General features: G+C 41.8%; 1 protein-coding gene across 1 annotated transcript in view; it reads right to left on the reverse strand.

Moving 5' to 3' along the window:
• Window positions 1–17,354, reverse strand: part of castor1 (cytosolic arginine sensor for mTORC1 subunit 1) — a gene marked incomplete at its 3' end in the record, with an annotated part of 33,828 nt that overhangs the window by 2,339 nt on the left and 14,135 nt on the right. The window contains exons 2-7 of the mRNA XM_084176398.1: window positions 8,975–9,045; window positions 4,717–4,910; window positions 3,862–4,033; window positions 625–748; window positions 248–358; window positions 2–26 (exon numbers count right to left, since the gene is read on the reverse strand). Coding sequence (XP_084032524.1) covers window positions 2–26; window positions 248–358; window positions 625–748; window positions 3,862–4,033; window positions 4,717–4,910; window positions 8,975–9,045 — 697 coding nt within the window. The remainder of the gene's footprint in view (window position 1; window positions 27–247; window positions 359–624; window positions 749–3,861; window positions 4,034–4,716; window positions 4,911–8,974; window positions 9,046–17,354) is intronic.

Here is a 17,354-nt window from a genome sequence, read left to right on the forward strand (position 1 = left end):
TTGTGAAGAGAAGATCAGCAGGGAACCTAGAAGAGAAGACAAACATACACATTGCTGTTACCAACATGATCTGTCCAACTACCCACCGACACACAGATGCAACAGCAGTGACCACCGGCAGAGTAGTCTCTTCTTCCTGCCACTGTAGCGGAGCGCCCAGATTCTGGTGAGCGAGACTACCCAGTGTGTCATGTGAGAGATTCTGGGCAGCTCAGATTTAAGAGAGGTGAGAGGAGATGAGTCTTACTGTCTCTGTGCCTCAGTGTCCATGACCAGAGAGACGTAGCCATCGATCAGGGAGAAGGAGAAGAACTTGATACAGTCCAGATCCTGGCTGGGAAGAGCGCCCTCTTTAGGACTGGGGGAGAAAATAGTTGACACTTTATCAGGACTGTAGGGTCTTCCACGTTAATGTTTCCAGACAAAAACGTCAAAAAAAAATTCCGGTCATTATCAAATAATTGACAGGATATTTTGCTCAAAGGCAAAATGTACCCCCCTAAGTTATGATCAACCCCGTATTAATGAATGGTTTTACACAGTGCTCATCGTTTCTATTAGTAAGGCTATAACTCTGAGAAAAGGTCACCAAGGAAGTGCACTGTATGCGAGAGCAGGTTGCACCTGTTGGAGTAGAAGAGCACATCGATAAGTGTGGTGGCAATGGCAGGCAGAGTGTCTGGGTCTAGACTCATCACACAGAACTGGTTCGGTGGTATCAGCACCGGGTGTACTGTAGGCTGGGCGGCTGGAGACAAAAGGAGAATGTCGAGTTAGATTTCATTGGTTTACAACCTCAACCATGCATGAAAGTATTCAGACCCCTTGACTTTATCCACATTTTGTTACGTTACAACCTTATTCTAAAATGGATTAAATATTTTTTTCCCCATCATCAATCTACACGCAATACCCAATAATGACAAAGCCAAAACAGACTTTTTGGAAATTAATGTAAAAAATAAAACAGAAATACCTTATTTACATAAGTATTCAGACCTTTTGCTATGAGACTCGAAATTCAGCTCAGGTGCATCCTGTTTCCATTGATCATGCTTGAGATGTTTCTACAACTTGATTGGAGAAGAAGTTTACAACCACCAAGACTCTTACTAGAGCTGGCCGCCCGGCCAAACTGAGCAATCGGGGGAGAAGGGCCTTGGTCAGGGAGGTGACCAAGAACCCGATGGTCACCGACAGAGCTCCAGAGTTCTTCTGTGGAGATGGTTGTCCTTCTGGAAGGTTCTCCCATCTCTGCAGCACTCTACCAATCAGGCCTTTATGGTAGAGTGGCCAGACGGAAGCCACTCCTCAGTAAAAGCCCGCTTGGAGTTTGCCAAAAGGCAACTAAAAGACTCTCCGGTCTGATGAAACCAAGATTGAACTCTTTGGCCTGAATGCCAAGCGTCACGTCTGGATGAAACCTGGCACCATCCCTACGGTGAAGCATGGTGGTGGCAGCATAATGCTGTGGGGATGTTTTTCAGGGGCAGGGACTGGGAGACTAGTCAGGATTGAGGGAAAGATGAACAGAGCAAAGTACAGAGAGATCCTTGATGAAAACCTGCTCCATAGCGCTCAGGACCTCAGACAGGGGCGAAGGTTCACCTTCCAGCAGGACAACGACCCTCAGCACACAGCCAAGACAACGCAGGAGTGGCTTCGGGACAATGTCCTTGAGTGGCCCAGACAGAGCCCGGACCTGAACCCGATCTAACATCTCTGGAGAGACCTGAAAATAGCTGTGCAGCGATGCTCCCCATCCAACCTGGCAGAGCTGGAGAGGATCTGCAGAGAGGAATAGGAGAAACTCCCCAAATACAGGTGTGCCAAGCTTGTAGCGTCATACCCAAGAAGACTTGAGGCTGTAAGCGCTGCCAAAGGTGCTTCAACAAAGTACTGAGTAAAGGGTCTGAATACTTACAGTACCAGTCAAAAGTTTGGACACACCTACTCATTCAAGGGTTTTTCTGGTCCTCTGTAGCTCAGCTGGTAGAGCATGGCGCTTGTAACGCCAGGGTAGTGGGTTCGATCCCCGGGACCACCCATACACAAAAAATTTATGCACGCATGACTGTAAGTCGCTTTGGATAAAAGCGTCTGCTAAATGGCATATTATATTATTATTATATACTATTTTCTACATTGTAGAATAATAGTGAAGACATCAAAACTATGAAATAACACATATGGAATCATGTAGTAACCAAAAAAGTGTTAAACAAATCAAAATATATTTTATATTTGAGATTCTTTAAAGTAGCCACCCTTTGCCTTGATGACAGCTTTGAAAACTCTTTGCATTCTCTCAACCAGCTTCATGAGGTAGTCACCTGGAATGCATTTCAATTAACAGGTGTGCCTTCTTAAAAGTTAATTTGTGCGTTTGAGACAATCAGTTGTGTTGTGACAAGGTAGGGGGAGTGGTATACAGAAGATAGCCCTATTTGGTAAAAGACCAAGTCCATATTATGGCAAGAACAGCTCAAATAAGCAAAGAGAAACGACAGTCCATCATTACTTTAAGACATGAAGGTCAATACGGAAAATTTAAAGAACTTTGAAAGTTTCTTCAAGTGCAGTCGCAAAAACCATCAAGCGCTATGATGAAACTGGCTCTCATGAGGACCGCCACAGGAAAGGAAAGACCCAGAGTTACCTCTGCTGCAGAGGATAAGTTAATTAGAGTTACCAGCCTCAGATTGTAGCCCAAATAAATGCTTCACAGAGTTCAAGTAACGGACACATCTCAACATCAACTGTTCAGAGGAGACTGTATGAATCAGGCCGTCATGGTCGAATTTCTGCAAAGATACCACTACTAAAGGACACCAATAAGATGAAGATACTTGCTTGGGCCAAGAAACACGAGCAATGGACATTAGACCGGTGGAAGTCCAAATTTGAGATTTTTGGTTCCAACCACCGTGTCTTTGTGAGAGGCAGAGTAGGTGAACAGATGATCTTCACACGTGTGGTTCCCACCGTGAAGCATGGAGGGGGAGGTGTGATGGCGTGGAGGTGCTTTGCTGGTGACACTGTCTGTGATTTATTTAGAATTCAAGGAACTTCAAAGTTCTTTACATTTTCAGTATTGACAGACCTTCATGTCTTAAAGTAATGATGGACTGTCGTTTCTCTTTGCTTATTTGAGCTGTTCTTGCCATAATATGGACTTGGTCTTTTACCAAATAGGGCTATCTTCTGTATACCACCCCCCCTACCTTGTCACAACACAACTGATTGTCTCAAACGCACAAATTAACTTTTAAGAAGGAACACCTGTTAATTGAAATGCATTCCAGGTGACTACCTCATGAAGCTGGTTGAGAGAATGCCAAGAGTGTGCAAAGCTGTCATCAAGGCAAAGGGTGGCTACTTTGAGGAATCAAAAATATATTTTGATTTGTTTAACACTTTTTTGGTTCCTACATGATTCCATATAGTGTTATTTCATAGTTTTGATGTCTTCACTATTATTCTACAATGTAGAAAATAGTAAAAATAAAGAAAACCCTTGAATGAGTATGTGTCCAAACCTTTGAATGGTACTGTATGTAAATGTGATATTTCCATAAAAAATAAACAACTGTTTTTGCTTTGTCATTATGGGGTATTGTGTGTAGATTGAGGAGGGTGGAAAAAAACAAAAGTATTCCATTTTAGAATATGGCTGTAATGTGGAAAAAGTCAAGGGGTCTGAATACTTTCCGAATGCACTGTATGCATCAGCTATGAGTCAGAGATAATGGATTTAACTGCATGTCAAATCCAAAAATGGGTGAACTTTGGTGTTAATGCACATTTGTTGCACATTCCATCCTGTCTCCCTCTATCCTTCTCTCCCGTCCTTCCCCCTACCTCTCTTCTCCCTCATCCCTCTCTCCTGAACCGTACATTCTTTGCCGTTCTTCTGGAAGCCATTGTGGACATCTTGGCTGAGTACAGCTGAGTACTCTCCCCCCACCTCTCTGTAGATGTTGAACTCTTCCTCCAGAGTGTGGATAACTACAGCCAGGTCCTTCTCCCGCACCTGAGGAGACAACAGGTACTGGGGTTACATTCTGACAGTGTGAAAAAAAGCTTACTTTGTAGTCAGAATATTCTGTAACACTTCAAATAGTCAACTACCTGGCTCAACACTTATTGAGTTTGAAGTGTGACAGAAATAGACTGCTCCGCATATCCATAGGTCATCACAACTTATCAATGTCGTAAAAAAATGCTATGTTTTGAGTTCTTACTACCACCCTTTTGTAATATGCTCGCTCTCTTTTGACACTACCACTGTCTTTTGTCTTGCCATAACAGAGCCCATGAACTCTGAGAACTATGTCAGGAATTAACATATTTGCTGACAGGGCCGTCTGGCACTATGTTTTCCATTTCTGCCCACTTATCACTTTCACTGGTGAGACATCAACAAATGCTATTTGAATATTCAGCTAAGTTCCGGTTCTCAGTACAGTGGTTGTTAATACCTCACCTGTTAAAACGTCAAGTCGACAAATAATACAGAATATACAGCCTCTCTCTTAGCAACTCTGTCATGGTTAGACACCAGGGGCATGTTTAGGAGGGTGTAACATTACATCATTTCTGTCTGGACATTAAGGCCCATTATGTTGTAGAAGAACAATAAATTAGTGTATCAGCCAACCCAATAAGCCCCAGGTAATAACTGGTCGGAATTACAGCCACAGTTTGCGGACTCACCAGGATGAAGTCCGTCTGATAGGTGGACAGCATGAAGACGGACACGTGCTGCTGGGCCAACGGGGCGATGACGGACTTCGCAATCTTGGTCACGCCCACCGCCTGCGAGCTGCTAGAAGCATTGCCGTTGGAGACGACATTGAGTGGCAGCCACACGGAACCCTCCACCTGAAGGTGCTCCGAGGGCTGTAGCTCTGGAGGGGTGAGGGTCACGTCAGGACAGGGAGCAGACACATGCAAACACACAGATTTCACTCAAGCAAAGACTAGCACATCCACCAGGGGACCGTTAGAAAATTACTGGGGGGGGGGGGGGGGGGGGGGGAGCCTATACTGTATTGAACAAAAAACTCACAGCTAAAGTTAGGCCTACTTTCTAAACTAACGTAAATACAGGCCAAATACAAAGTTGTTACTTTCCCAACCTAGCCTCAAGCCATGTCTACACAGCTGCTTTAAGTAATTTCCTCTGAACTCCACCCCCACTGCCAGCCCCTTCCTTCACGGGGGTCTAAAATTCCTATGCTATTTATAAACTATCACTCAGCTATGAGTTACAACCAGGAAGTGGATCCTATGTCATGGCATCAAAACAACTCTCCACAACATACCCATATGCTCTCTACAGGATGGAGTTTCCCCAAGAGACTGATCTAAGGTCAGTTTTGTAGTTGTACCTCTAAGTGGTTGAGATTAAGATTTGGGGAGGGTAAGGTGATTCTGGAGCAGTAGGTTACTTCTATCGCTAGACGGTGTGTGTGGTCTGGGCAGGGGTCAAGAGTCAGAGTTCAACCAAGCCCTCCTCTAACTCTCCGCTCTGTTTGCATCAGTCTATTCACACCGGATGGGCACTGGCCAGGGAAAACAACACTGTTCCCTACTGGGCCTAGGGGGTCTAAATTGACCCACAGACAGGATACTGCTCAGTCCTCACCACTTCCCCAAACAGGCTATCAACAGTAGCTAGCCTGGCCTGGCAGCTACCTGGGAAAGAGGTGTGTGTTTAAAACTAAGGGGAAGGAACCTTGGATATGGAGTCGCAAACTAGGATATGTGCACAACAGTGGCGGTCGGTGCCGTTTACGATTAGGGAGGAACATTTATTTTATTTCTATTACAGCATATTGGATGAATGTTATTCATATTCCATTCACCCAGCTCAATGTAACATCGATAGGTTTAGGCTACTACATGATACTTGAATGTTCCCTATACCCATCATGAGGTTGCTACAACCTAACCTACAAATGAAAGTTTATAACAAAAGTGCACGTCGAGAGACAAATTGGAGTAATCAAGGTGACAGATTGACACATTCAATACCTCCTCTCACCTTTTCCCTTTGCTTGTGAACTTCAGTGCACAACACATTAGCGGTCTGTGACCAGGTGAAAAAAACATTTCCAAGCCAAACCTTCATATCATAACCGCTAAACAAAGCCTACATCGTTGCCACCATATTAGCTAACGTCATAGTCAACATAGCTACTAGAACTAACACGTTAGTAAACCCGTCTCTCTCCCTTCCCAACCCTCACTCATTTAAGAAATTAATTTGTTCAAAACGGTATTGTCTCTCTCTCTCTGAGTCCACTACTAACCACATTTGATGCACTGGAGTGCTAGCTAGCTGTAGCTTATGCTTCAGTACTAGATTCATTCTCTGATCCTTTGATTGGGGTGACAACATGTCAGTTCATGCAAGAGCTCTGATAGGTTGGAGGACATCCTCCAGAAGTTGTCGTAATTACTGTGTAAGTCTATGGAAGGGTGTGAGAACCATGAGCCTCCTAGGATTGTATTGAAGTCAATGTACCCAGAGGAGGACGGAAAATGTCTGTCCTCCGACTTCACCATGCTGCTACCCCAGAGAGTGCTGTTGAGGTTACTGTAGACCTTCATTGCAAAACAGTGTTTTAAATCAGTTATTTGGTGACAAGTGAATATATTTAGTGTAGTTGTATACTTTAATGTTTCACAATTTTTATTTTTATGAAATTCACTGAGTAAGATGGTCCTGGTGAACAACCACCATGTATATGTACAGTCATGGTCAAAAGTTGAGAGTATCACAAGTATTGGTCTTCAAAGTTTGCTGCTTCAGTGTTTTTAGATATTTTTGTCAGATGTTACTATGGTATACTGAAGTATAATTACAAGCATTCCATAAGTGTCAAAGGCTTTTATTGACAATTACATTAAGTTTATGCAAAGAGTCAATATTTGCAGTGTTGACCCTTCTTTTTCAAGACCTCTGCAATCCGCCCTGGCATGCTATCAATTAACTTCTGGGCCACATTCTGACTGATGGCAGCCCATTCTTGCATAATCAATGCTTGGAGTTTGTCAGAATTTGTGGGGTTTTGTTTGTCCACCTGCCTCTTGATGATTGACCACAAGTTCTCAATGGGATTAAGGTCTGGGGAGTTTCCTGGCCATGGACCCAAAATTTCGATGTTTTGTTCCCCGAGCCACTTAGTTATCACTTTTGCCTTATGGCAAGGTGCTCCATCATGCTGGAAAAGGCATTGGTCGTCACCAAACTGTTCTTGGATGGTTGGGAGAAGTTGCTCTCTGAGGATGTGTTGGTACCATTCTTTATTCATGGCTGTGTTCTTAAGCAAAATTGTGAGTGAGCCCACTCCCTTGGCTGAGAAGCAACCCAACACATGAATGGTCTCAGGATGCTTTACTGTTGGCATGACACAGGACTGATGGTAGCGCTCACCTTGACTTCCCCCGGACAAGCTTTTTTCCGGATGCCCCAAACAATCGGAAAGGGGATTCAGAGAAAATGACTTTACCCCAGTCCTCAGCAGTCCAATCCCTGTACCCTTTGCAGAATATCAGTCTGTTCCTGATGTTTTTCCTGGAGAGAAGTGGCTTCCTCGCTACCCTTCTTGACACCAAGTCATCCTCCAAAAGTCTTTGCCTCACTGTGCGTGCAGATGCACTCACACCTGCCTGCTGCCATTCCTGAGCAAGCTCTGCACTGGTGGTGCCCCGATCCCGCAGCTGAATCAACTTTAGGAGACGGTCCTGGCGCTTGCTGGACTTTCTTGGGCGCCCTGAAGCCTTCTTCACAACAATTGAACCTCTCTCCTTGAAGTTCATGATGATCCAATAAATGGTTGATTTAGGTGCAATCTTACTAGCAGCAATATCCTTGCCTGTGAAGCCCTTTTTGTGCAAAGCAATGATGACGGCATGCGTTTCCTTGCAGGTAACCATGGTTAACAGAGGAAGAACAATGATTTCAAGCACCACCCTCCTTTTAAAGCTTCCAGTCTGTTATTCTAACTCAATCAGCATGACAGAGTGATCTCCAGCCTTGTCCTCGTCAACACTCTCACCTGTGTTAACAAGAGAATCACTGACATGATGTCAGCTGGTCCTTTTGTGGCAGGGCTGAAATGCTGTGGAAATGTTTTTTGGGGATTAAGTTCATTTTCATGGCAAAGAGGGACTTTGCAATTCATCTGATCACTCTTCATAACATTCTGGAGTATATGCAAATTGCCATAATAAAAACTGAGGCAGCAGACTTTGTGAAAATGTATATTTGTGTCATTCTCAAAACTTTTGACCACGACTGTAGTTAGACACAGGCTAATAACGCATTGTACTGGATTGAACCTTGTATGCATTCAGCTGTGAGTTTGCGAAAGGAAATGTGTTTGTCGCTATGTTATTTCATCCTCTATAGCATTATGTTTCTTAGTTTCTATGTAGCCTATTTCAAATATTACTTCAGGGGAAGAAGAACAAGAACACGTGTTGACTGGGAAACTAATGCTATTTATTCACAACATTAACAGGCAGTTCTAGGACCCTTCAATCACTAATTAAACATCACTCGCTCATCCCCTATTGCTCTCGCTCTCCCATTACCACCTCTCTCACTTCACTTTCTATCTCTCTATTCCCCTTCAAAAGGGCCACTGTTCTGATTAGAATCATTTGTCAGAAGGAGGCCCTTGTGGCTTCTCTGCACCAGCTTTCACCTCTTAAAATAGAAAGAGAGAAGGCCCGGAGGCACTATGCACCCGTAATATCAACTACATTTGTGAGAAACAGATGCTGGGAATAATATGAATCAAAGATAAGAATGGGCCATAAAAAACATGTGATGTGACGAAGTTGTTGTTGACTTCAGCCTACAGCATGCTAAGGGAGTGTGATTGAGAATAGGCAGTGGATGGAGGTTTGTTAAGTGGTGCCTCTGGTTAACTTGATAAGAAGTAGGGGAGTCATTTACCTTTAAATCCCTCTTCATCGAGGACGACAGTGTAGTTCTCGGGGGTCTCTGTCAGACTGAAGAACTTGCATCTGAGATAGAGACAGAGAGAGATAGAAAGGGATAAACAGAGGCAAACTTAAACAACAGATTGCCACTGAGTGTTACTGTGTAGTATAGCGATGGTAAGGGTGTGTGTGTGTGTGTGTGTGTGTGTGTGTGTGTGTGTGTGTGTGTGTGTGTGTGTGTGTGTGCGCGGGGTTAGGGTGATTTAGGCCTAGTGCCTGCTGGCCAACCACCAAGCCAAGCTCTAGTCTTCACTGTGCCAACATTCCCCCAGCTTGGTCTACTCTGCTCACAATGTGTGTACCCAATTCAACAAGGTTCTGCTTTGCTTCAATCACCCACAGTTCTTTTTTTTCCTTCTTTTTTTTTTTCCTGGAGAGAGCAGAGCCAGACCCGTTCTAAGATGGGATGGCAGGACGGTCATTCTTTCGAGGGCCCCATTCGTTAGGCCTTTTGCTGTGCAGCCTAGCAGTGGGGAGCACTGGGGACATTAGGGTAAGCGTGGGATTCAGACTGGATTCACTTCAGGCCTGAACCCAAAATACTTAGGTCTCAGCGACAGAGGGGAAAGAGGAGATTTTGGGACAGGGGGAGTTTCGGGGACACATAATGTCTTTGTGGCAGGCGGTCCCCTGCACAGCAGGAGAGAGATCCATTCACGAGAACTATGGGATGAGATCGGGCCCTAGGCAGAATACAAAGGCGAATATTTCCAGGAGAGGAGTATACTGAAAGAGCAGGATTCACAAAGTGCAAGTCAGTGCATTCAGCATAATGATACGAGTCTCATTAAACCCCACCCCTCTCCCCTGCAAAGCGGTTGTTGCAAAATGGAAGAGGACAGACAGCCTTGTCCCAGATCGGTTTGTGCTGTAGGTTTATATACTAGTCAACTTCTACGGTCATTGTCATGAGCGCAAAGTTGCAGAGTCAGACCATCTAATCTTCTGAATGATTAAACTGTGCAACATCCTTCCCTTTTGTTTCCTCAGCAACAGACAGCAACATCCCTCCCTGCTGCCCCCCCCATCATCCCCTCTCCCACCAGCTGCATTACACTAGAATATGGTCCTACTCAGCAAAACGTAATCCGCTGGTTCCATGAGACGGGGCAATTCATCCAAAGAGAGGGGTGTGTCCGAAATGGCACCCTATTCCCTACATAGTGCACTACTTTTGACCAGAGCCCTATGGTAGTGCATAAAAAGTAGAGCACTGCACATCATACAGGAAGGAATAGGGAGCCATTTCGGACGCAGCCAGTGACAGGGGAAAAAAATTGACAGCTCCACCCAGCCGACTGTAGAGCGAGCGAGGCAGCGAGCTAACTCAGCAGCCCATTGTCTCCTGCCACCTCCCAGCCAGCCCATCCTGTTGACCTCTCACCCTGTCCAGCTCTACAGCTACTTCCTGATAGGTAGCCCGTGCCAAGGACCCGGGCCCGGCCTGTCAGAGTATGAACGGGGATGTTAAAAAAGTTTGCTTCAGAATTTAGGGCTAGATTTTCCACTTGTTATTGTTAAGCCTGCTAGAAGAAGGGAGAGAGGACAGTGCTAGCAACCCTCTGTCTGCTTTGTTTAGGCTAACCTTCTCATAGAAAAAAAAACTGTGCACAGCCCAAACATTAAAAGCTCATGAATTATTTTTATACCAGAGGGAGAGGGCACTATAGTTAGCCTAATTGGTAACAATTTACTTTGACTGCATATTCATAATGCATTAATTACAAAACTATAAACATTTCATTAACTTGTTATAACAGGTCTCAACCGCATTATTAAAGGTGAATGAAATATATCCATAGCATAGCATGACATGAATGTGCTATGTTATGCAAGGGCTCATATTTAGGTATCATAATAGATGTAGTATCACAATGACAGCATAGTGTCATCATTATGGCTGTTCTCAAAAGTGTGGTTCTGCCATACCAGCTCTTATTTTATTTATTTTTTTGGGGGGGGGGGGGGGGGTGGATCAGCTTAATATTGCAGATAGATTGTAACTTCCATCAATGTAATTGTCTGCATCACTTCCAATCCATTTAAAAAAAAAAATAATATATATATATATATATATATATATATACTCCCCTTTATTACTTTTCAACCCCGCCATCCTTTCCCTACTTGGGGTAAATTAGTGAAACAATGCTTAGGCCTCTACTTCCAGCTTATACTTACTATCTACATTTTATGGACACAGTCAATTTTACAATAATTATATTTTATTTGTTTTTGCTCCTGAACTACTTCTACTCTCAACCTCTCCGATCATTTTCATGATGTCCATCTGGTTTGCTTCTATATGCCATATCTTTCTAACTGTGCTCTTTCCCAAAAGCTCCCAACCTACAACCTATATACTTATTATGGACACAGTATGCTTACATTATTAGTTATCTTGTTATTATTTGTTGTTAGTTGTTATTAGTCCCATCCTTCAACTCCATTCAACACCTCCCATCTATCTCTTAACACCATCCATATAGGATTTCTATTTGCCATATATATTTCAACTGTACTGTGATGTTTTACAAAAGTTCTGAACCTTTCTATTCTCATTGCTTCTACAGATTGTGAATTGAAAATATTTTTTTTTGCTAAAAGTATTATTATATTATTGATCGATTGACTATGACTTTTCAGATCACCCAGTAATGCTATCTGCAAGGTTAGCTCCAGGTAAAATATTGCAATCCTTTAGCCATTCCTGGACCTGTGTCCAAAAACAAGCTACAAATGGACAGAACCAAAACAAATGATCTAATGATTCTGTCTCTTCACAGCAAAATCTGCAGAGCTCGGAAGATTGTATCCCCCATATAAATAACAATCTATTGGTATCAAGAATTGTATATAATAATTTAAATTGAAAGATTCTAATTTTTGAATCCGGTGTTGTTGTGTGTGTCAGTTCATAAACACTATGCCATGGGATCGGTACGTCAAAAATCTCTTCCCAACTATTTTGCAATCTATATGGGACGGCTGTCAATCCTTTGGTCCTTAAATGAAACTGATATACTTTATTTGTCACAGTTTTCCTTAACCAATTATGTTCTATAATGCAAGGCCGACAGACAAGTTCCTTACTTTCTCCCCCTTCCACTTTCCTCTTCCATTTTTGCGGTAAGGCTGCAATTATTTGTTTGTAATTTTGGGTAGAGCAGACATTTCCATATGTTTTTGTTAGCTGCATGTGCATAACTCCACCAGTCCTACTGATTATATCATTTACAAAGATTATACCTTTTTTAAACATTTTGTCGAAAAATAAAAGGTTTTATGTCAATTAGTATATTTGAATTTAACCACAATATTTGTTGCATTATTTGTTCTGTAGTTTCTGGAAGATTACATTGAAATTGCAAACAACTTTCTATGGCTTGTTTTAGAAATAGTGATATTTGGGAGATGATTTCCTTTTCAAATAACTGAAAATGAGTGGTTGTAATCTGAATAAAGGGAAAAAGGCCATTCTTGAACATGGGTGAGACAATCTTACTAATTTGCTTGAGAACCAGTTCGGATTTAAGTATAACTTTTGTATGACTGAAGCTTTTAGTGATAATATTAATATTTAATCATTTCTGTCCTCCGAATTCATATTCATTATATAAATAGGCCCGTTTAATTTTGTCTGGCTTGCCGTTCCAAATAAAATAGAATATTATTTTCTCATATAATTAAAAAAATTGTTCGCTAGGCGTAGGCAAGACCATAAGCAAATAGGTAAACTGGGATAGTACTAAAGAGTTAATCAGGGTGATTTTTCCACAAATTGACAGGTATTTATCTTTCCATGGTAGCAAGATCTTATCTATTTTTGCTAACTTTCTATTAAAATGTATTGAAGTGAGATCATTTATTTCCTTTGGGATATGTATTCCGAGTATATCCACATCCCCATCAGACCATTTTATTGGTAAACTACATGGTCGTGTAAAAATTGTATTTTTTAGTGATCCAATACGTAATATAGTACATTTGTCATAATTTGGTTGTAATCCAGAGAGGTTAGAAAATCTATCTAGATCCTCTATGAGGCTGTGGAGGGATTCTAGTTGTGGATTTAAAAGAAAACATGAATCATCAGCGTACAATGACACCTTTGTTTTTAAGCCCTGGATTTTATGAGGCTGTGGAGGGATTCTAGTTGTGGATTTAAAAGAAAACATGAATCATCAGCGTACAATGACACCTTTGTTTTTAAGCCCTGGATTTCTAATCCTCTGATATTATTATTGGATCTGATTTTAATAGCTAACATCTCGATGGCCACAATAAATAGATATGCCGATAGTTGACAACCTTGTTTCACTCCTCTTGACAGTTTAAAACTTTCTGAGAAATAGCCATTATTTACTATTTTACACCTAGGGTTACTATACATGATTTTGTAAGAGATTCTCCAAAATTGAAATGCTCCAGGCATTTATATATAAACCCCAGTCGTACTTTATCAAATGCCTTTTCGAAGTCTGCTATGAATAGCAGGCCTGGTTTCCCAGATTTTCCATAGTGTTCTATTGTTTCCAATACTTGCCTTATATTATCTCCAAAGTATATTCCATGTAAAAAACCTGTCTGATTAGAATGAATAATATCCAACAATACCTTTTTAATTCTATGCGCTATACATTTTGCTAGAATTTTTGCATCACAACACTGAAGTGTAAGTGTATCCTGTTTCAGTAATAATGAGATCAGACCTTCTTCTTGAGTGTCAGATAATCTACCATTTACATAGGAGTGGTTAAAACATGCTAATAACGGTCCTCTTAGTATATCAAAAAAGGTTTGGTATACCTCGACTGGTATGCCATCCAACACTGGAGTTTTCCCGGACTTAAAGTCTTTAATTGCATCCAGAAGTTCCTCCTCTGTAATTTCACCTTCACGTGAGTCTTTCTGTATGGCTGTTAATTTTACATTATCAATAGAAAAAACATCTCTACAATTAGCTTCAGTTAGAGGAGATGGAGGCGACTGAAAATAAAACATAGTACTTTAAGCATTTGTTTCCTCGTTCAAAATATCATTTGGTGAATCATGGGTGACTCCGTCAATTGTAACCAGTTTCATTAAATTATTTTTGGTAGCATTCCTATGTTGAAGATTAATAAAGAATTTTGTGCATTTTTCCCCATATTCCATCCAGTTTGCTTTATTTTTATAATATATTACACTTCATCTTTCTTGAATAAGTTTATCCATTTCTTTTTGTTTTTCCTCTAATTTATTCTGAGCATCTATCTGTTCTGTTAGACTTTCTATTTCCTTTGTTAGTATAAACTCTTTTGACCTAAATTGCTTTTGTTTTCGAGATGAGTACTGAATTGCATGGCCTCTAAAGGCACATTTAAAGGTGTCCCATACAATAAGGGGATTTGCTGTACCTATGTTATGTCGGAAAAAGTCAGTTATAAATTCCTTTGTCCTAATTAAAAATAAATTATCATCCAATAGGCTTTGATTAAATTTCCAATAGCCTCGCCCACGTGGAAATTCAGTAAGAGTAATGTATATGCCAATTATATGATGGTCCGACTGCATTCTGTCCCCTATCAACACTTTTTAAACTTTTGGTGCCAATGAGAATGAGAATGAGATAATAAAGAAGTCAAGACGACTAGCTTGATTGAGTCTCCGCCATGTATATCTCACTAGATCAGGATATTTAAGCCTCCATATTTCTACTAGTTCTAATGTATCCATGACATTCACAATTTCCTTAAGCGCATGTGGGTGATTGTTTGTGGTGTGATTTCCTTTACGGTCCATTGAGCTATTTAAAACAGTATTATAATCCCCCACCATAATAATATTGTCTTGAATTGCTTGCAGGGCTGATAATTTATTATATATATTGTCAAAGAATTGTGGATCATCATTATTTGGTCCGTAAAGGTTAATGAGCCATATCTGTTTATGGTCCAATAACATATTTAAAATAATCCATCTACCTTGCCATACCAGCTCTTAGTGAATATGACAAAAGGCCAAACCACGTTTAGAAAATTATGCTAATATATAGCCGGCCTGTACTAGCCCCATTTCCCCCACTGGTCAGTATAGACCCTTGACTTACTTTCTTATGTTTCTTCTCAATGAAGTCAATGGTGCATGAAAATCCCCACAGGGTTGAATCCTCAGGGTAAATTCTATGGATCAAATCGTGTAGTTGAGGGTCATACCATAACTCTTTCGTAACTCATTAACAGCCCTCCTCCACATCACAATTAACTTGGTCATACTGGTCTATAAAAACGCACACATGAAAGGTCTATGTATGAATTACACTACTGTTCAAAAGTTTGGCCTCACTTAGAAATGTCCTTGTTTTCCATGAAAACATACATTAAATGAGTTTGAATAGGAAATATAGCAAAATGCATAGGAAATGTAGTCATTAACAAGGTTAGAAATAATGATTTTTAATTGAAATAATAATTGTGTCCTTCAAATTTTGCTTTCGGCAAATAATCCTCAATTTGCAGCAATTACAGCCTTGCAGACCTTTGGCATTCTAGTTGTCAATTTGTTGAGGTAATCTGAAGAGATTTCACTCCATGCTTCCGGAAGCACCTCCCACAAGTTGGATTGGCTTGATGGGCACTTCTTACGTACCATACAGTCAAGCTGCTCCCACAACAGCTCAATAGGGTTGAGATCCAGTGACTGTGCTGGCCACTCCATTATAGACAGAATACCAGCTGACTGCTTTGATCACCTACCAACCAGTAAGAATTCCGGCTCTCACAGACCTGTTAGTTTTTCTTTAAGAAGCCCTCCTGTTCTCCACTTATTACCTGTATTAACTGCACCTGTTTGAACTCATTACCTGTATAAAAGACACCTGTCCACACACTCAATCAAACAGACTCCAACCTCTCCACAATGGCCAAGACCAGAGAGCTGTGTAAGGACATCAGGGATACAATTGTAGACCTGCACAAGGCTGGGATGGGCTACAGGACAATAGGCAAGCAGCTTGGTGAGAAGGCAACAACTGTTGGCGCAATTATTAGAAAATGGAAGAAGTTCAAGATGACGGTCAATCACCCTCGGTCTGGGGCTCCATGCAAGATCTCACCTCGTGGGGCATCAATGATCATGAGGAAGGTGAGGGATCAGCCCAGAACTACACGGCAGGACCTGGTCAATGACCTGAAGAGAGCTGGGATCACAGTCTCAAAGAAAACCATTAGTAACACACTACGCCATCATGGATTAAAATCCTGCAGCGCACGCAAGGTCCCCCTGCTCAAGCCAGCGCATGTCCAGGCCCGTCTGAAGTTTGCCAATGACCATCTGGATGATCCAGAGGAGGAATGGGAGAAGGTCATGAGGTCTGATGAGACATAAATAGAGCTTTTTGGTCTAAACCACTCGCCGTGTTTGGAGGAAGAAGAAGGATGAGTACAACCCCAAGAACACCATCCCAACCGTGAAGCATGGAGGTGGAAACATCATTCTTTGGGGATGCTTTTCTGCAAAGGGGACAGGACGACTGCACTGTATTGAGGGGAGGATGGATGGGGCCATGTATCGCGAGATCTTGGCCAACAACCTCCTTCCCTCAGTAAGAGCATTGAAGATGGGTCGTGGCTGGGTCTTCCAGCATGACAACGACCCGAAACACACAGCCAGGGCAACTAAGGAGTGGCTCCGTAAGAAGCATCTCAAGGTCCTGGAGTGGCCTAGCCAGTCTCCAGTCCTGAACCCAATAGAACATCTTTGGAGGGAGCTGAAAGTCCGAATTGCCCAGCGATAGCCCCAAAACCTGAAGGATCTGGAGAAGGTCTGTATGGAGGAGTGGGCCAAAATCCCTGCTGCAGTGTGTGCAAACATGGTCAAGACCTACAGGAAACGTATGATCTCTGTAATTGCAAACAAAGGTTTCTGTACCAAATATTAAGTTCTGCTTTGCTGATGTATCAAATACTTATGTCATGCAATAAAATGGAAATGAATTACTTAAAAATCATACAATGTGATTTTCTGGATTTTTGTTTTAGATTCCGTCTCTCACAGTTGAAGTGTACCTATGATAAAAATTACAGACCTCTACTTGCTTTGTAAGTAGGAAAACCTGCAAAATCGGCAGTGTATCAAATACTTGTTCTCCCCACTGGGAACACTTAAACAACACAATGTAACTCCAAGTAAATCACACTTCTGTGAAATCAAACTGTCCACTTAGGAAGCAACACTGATTGACAATACATTTCACATGCTGTTGAGCAAATGGAATAGACAACAGGTGGAAATTCTAGGCAATTAGCAAGACACCCCCAATAAAGAAGTGGTTCTGCAGGTGGTGACCACAG

The sequence above is a fragment of the Coregonus lavaretus genome (genome assembly GCF_964263955.1).
Source record: "Coregonus lavaretus genome assembly, chromosome: 14".
Lineage (NCBI taxonomy): Eukaryota > Metazoa > Chordata > Actinopteri > Salmoniformes > Salmonidae > Coregonus > Coregonus lavaretus.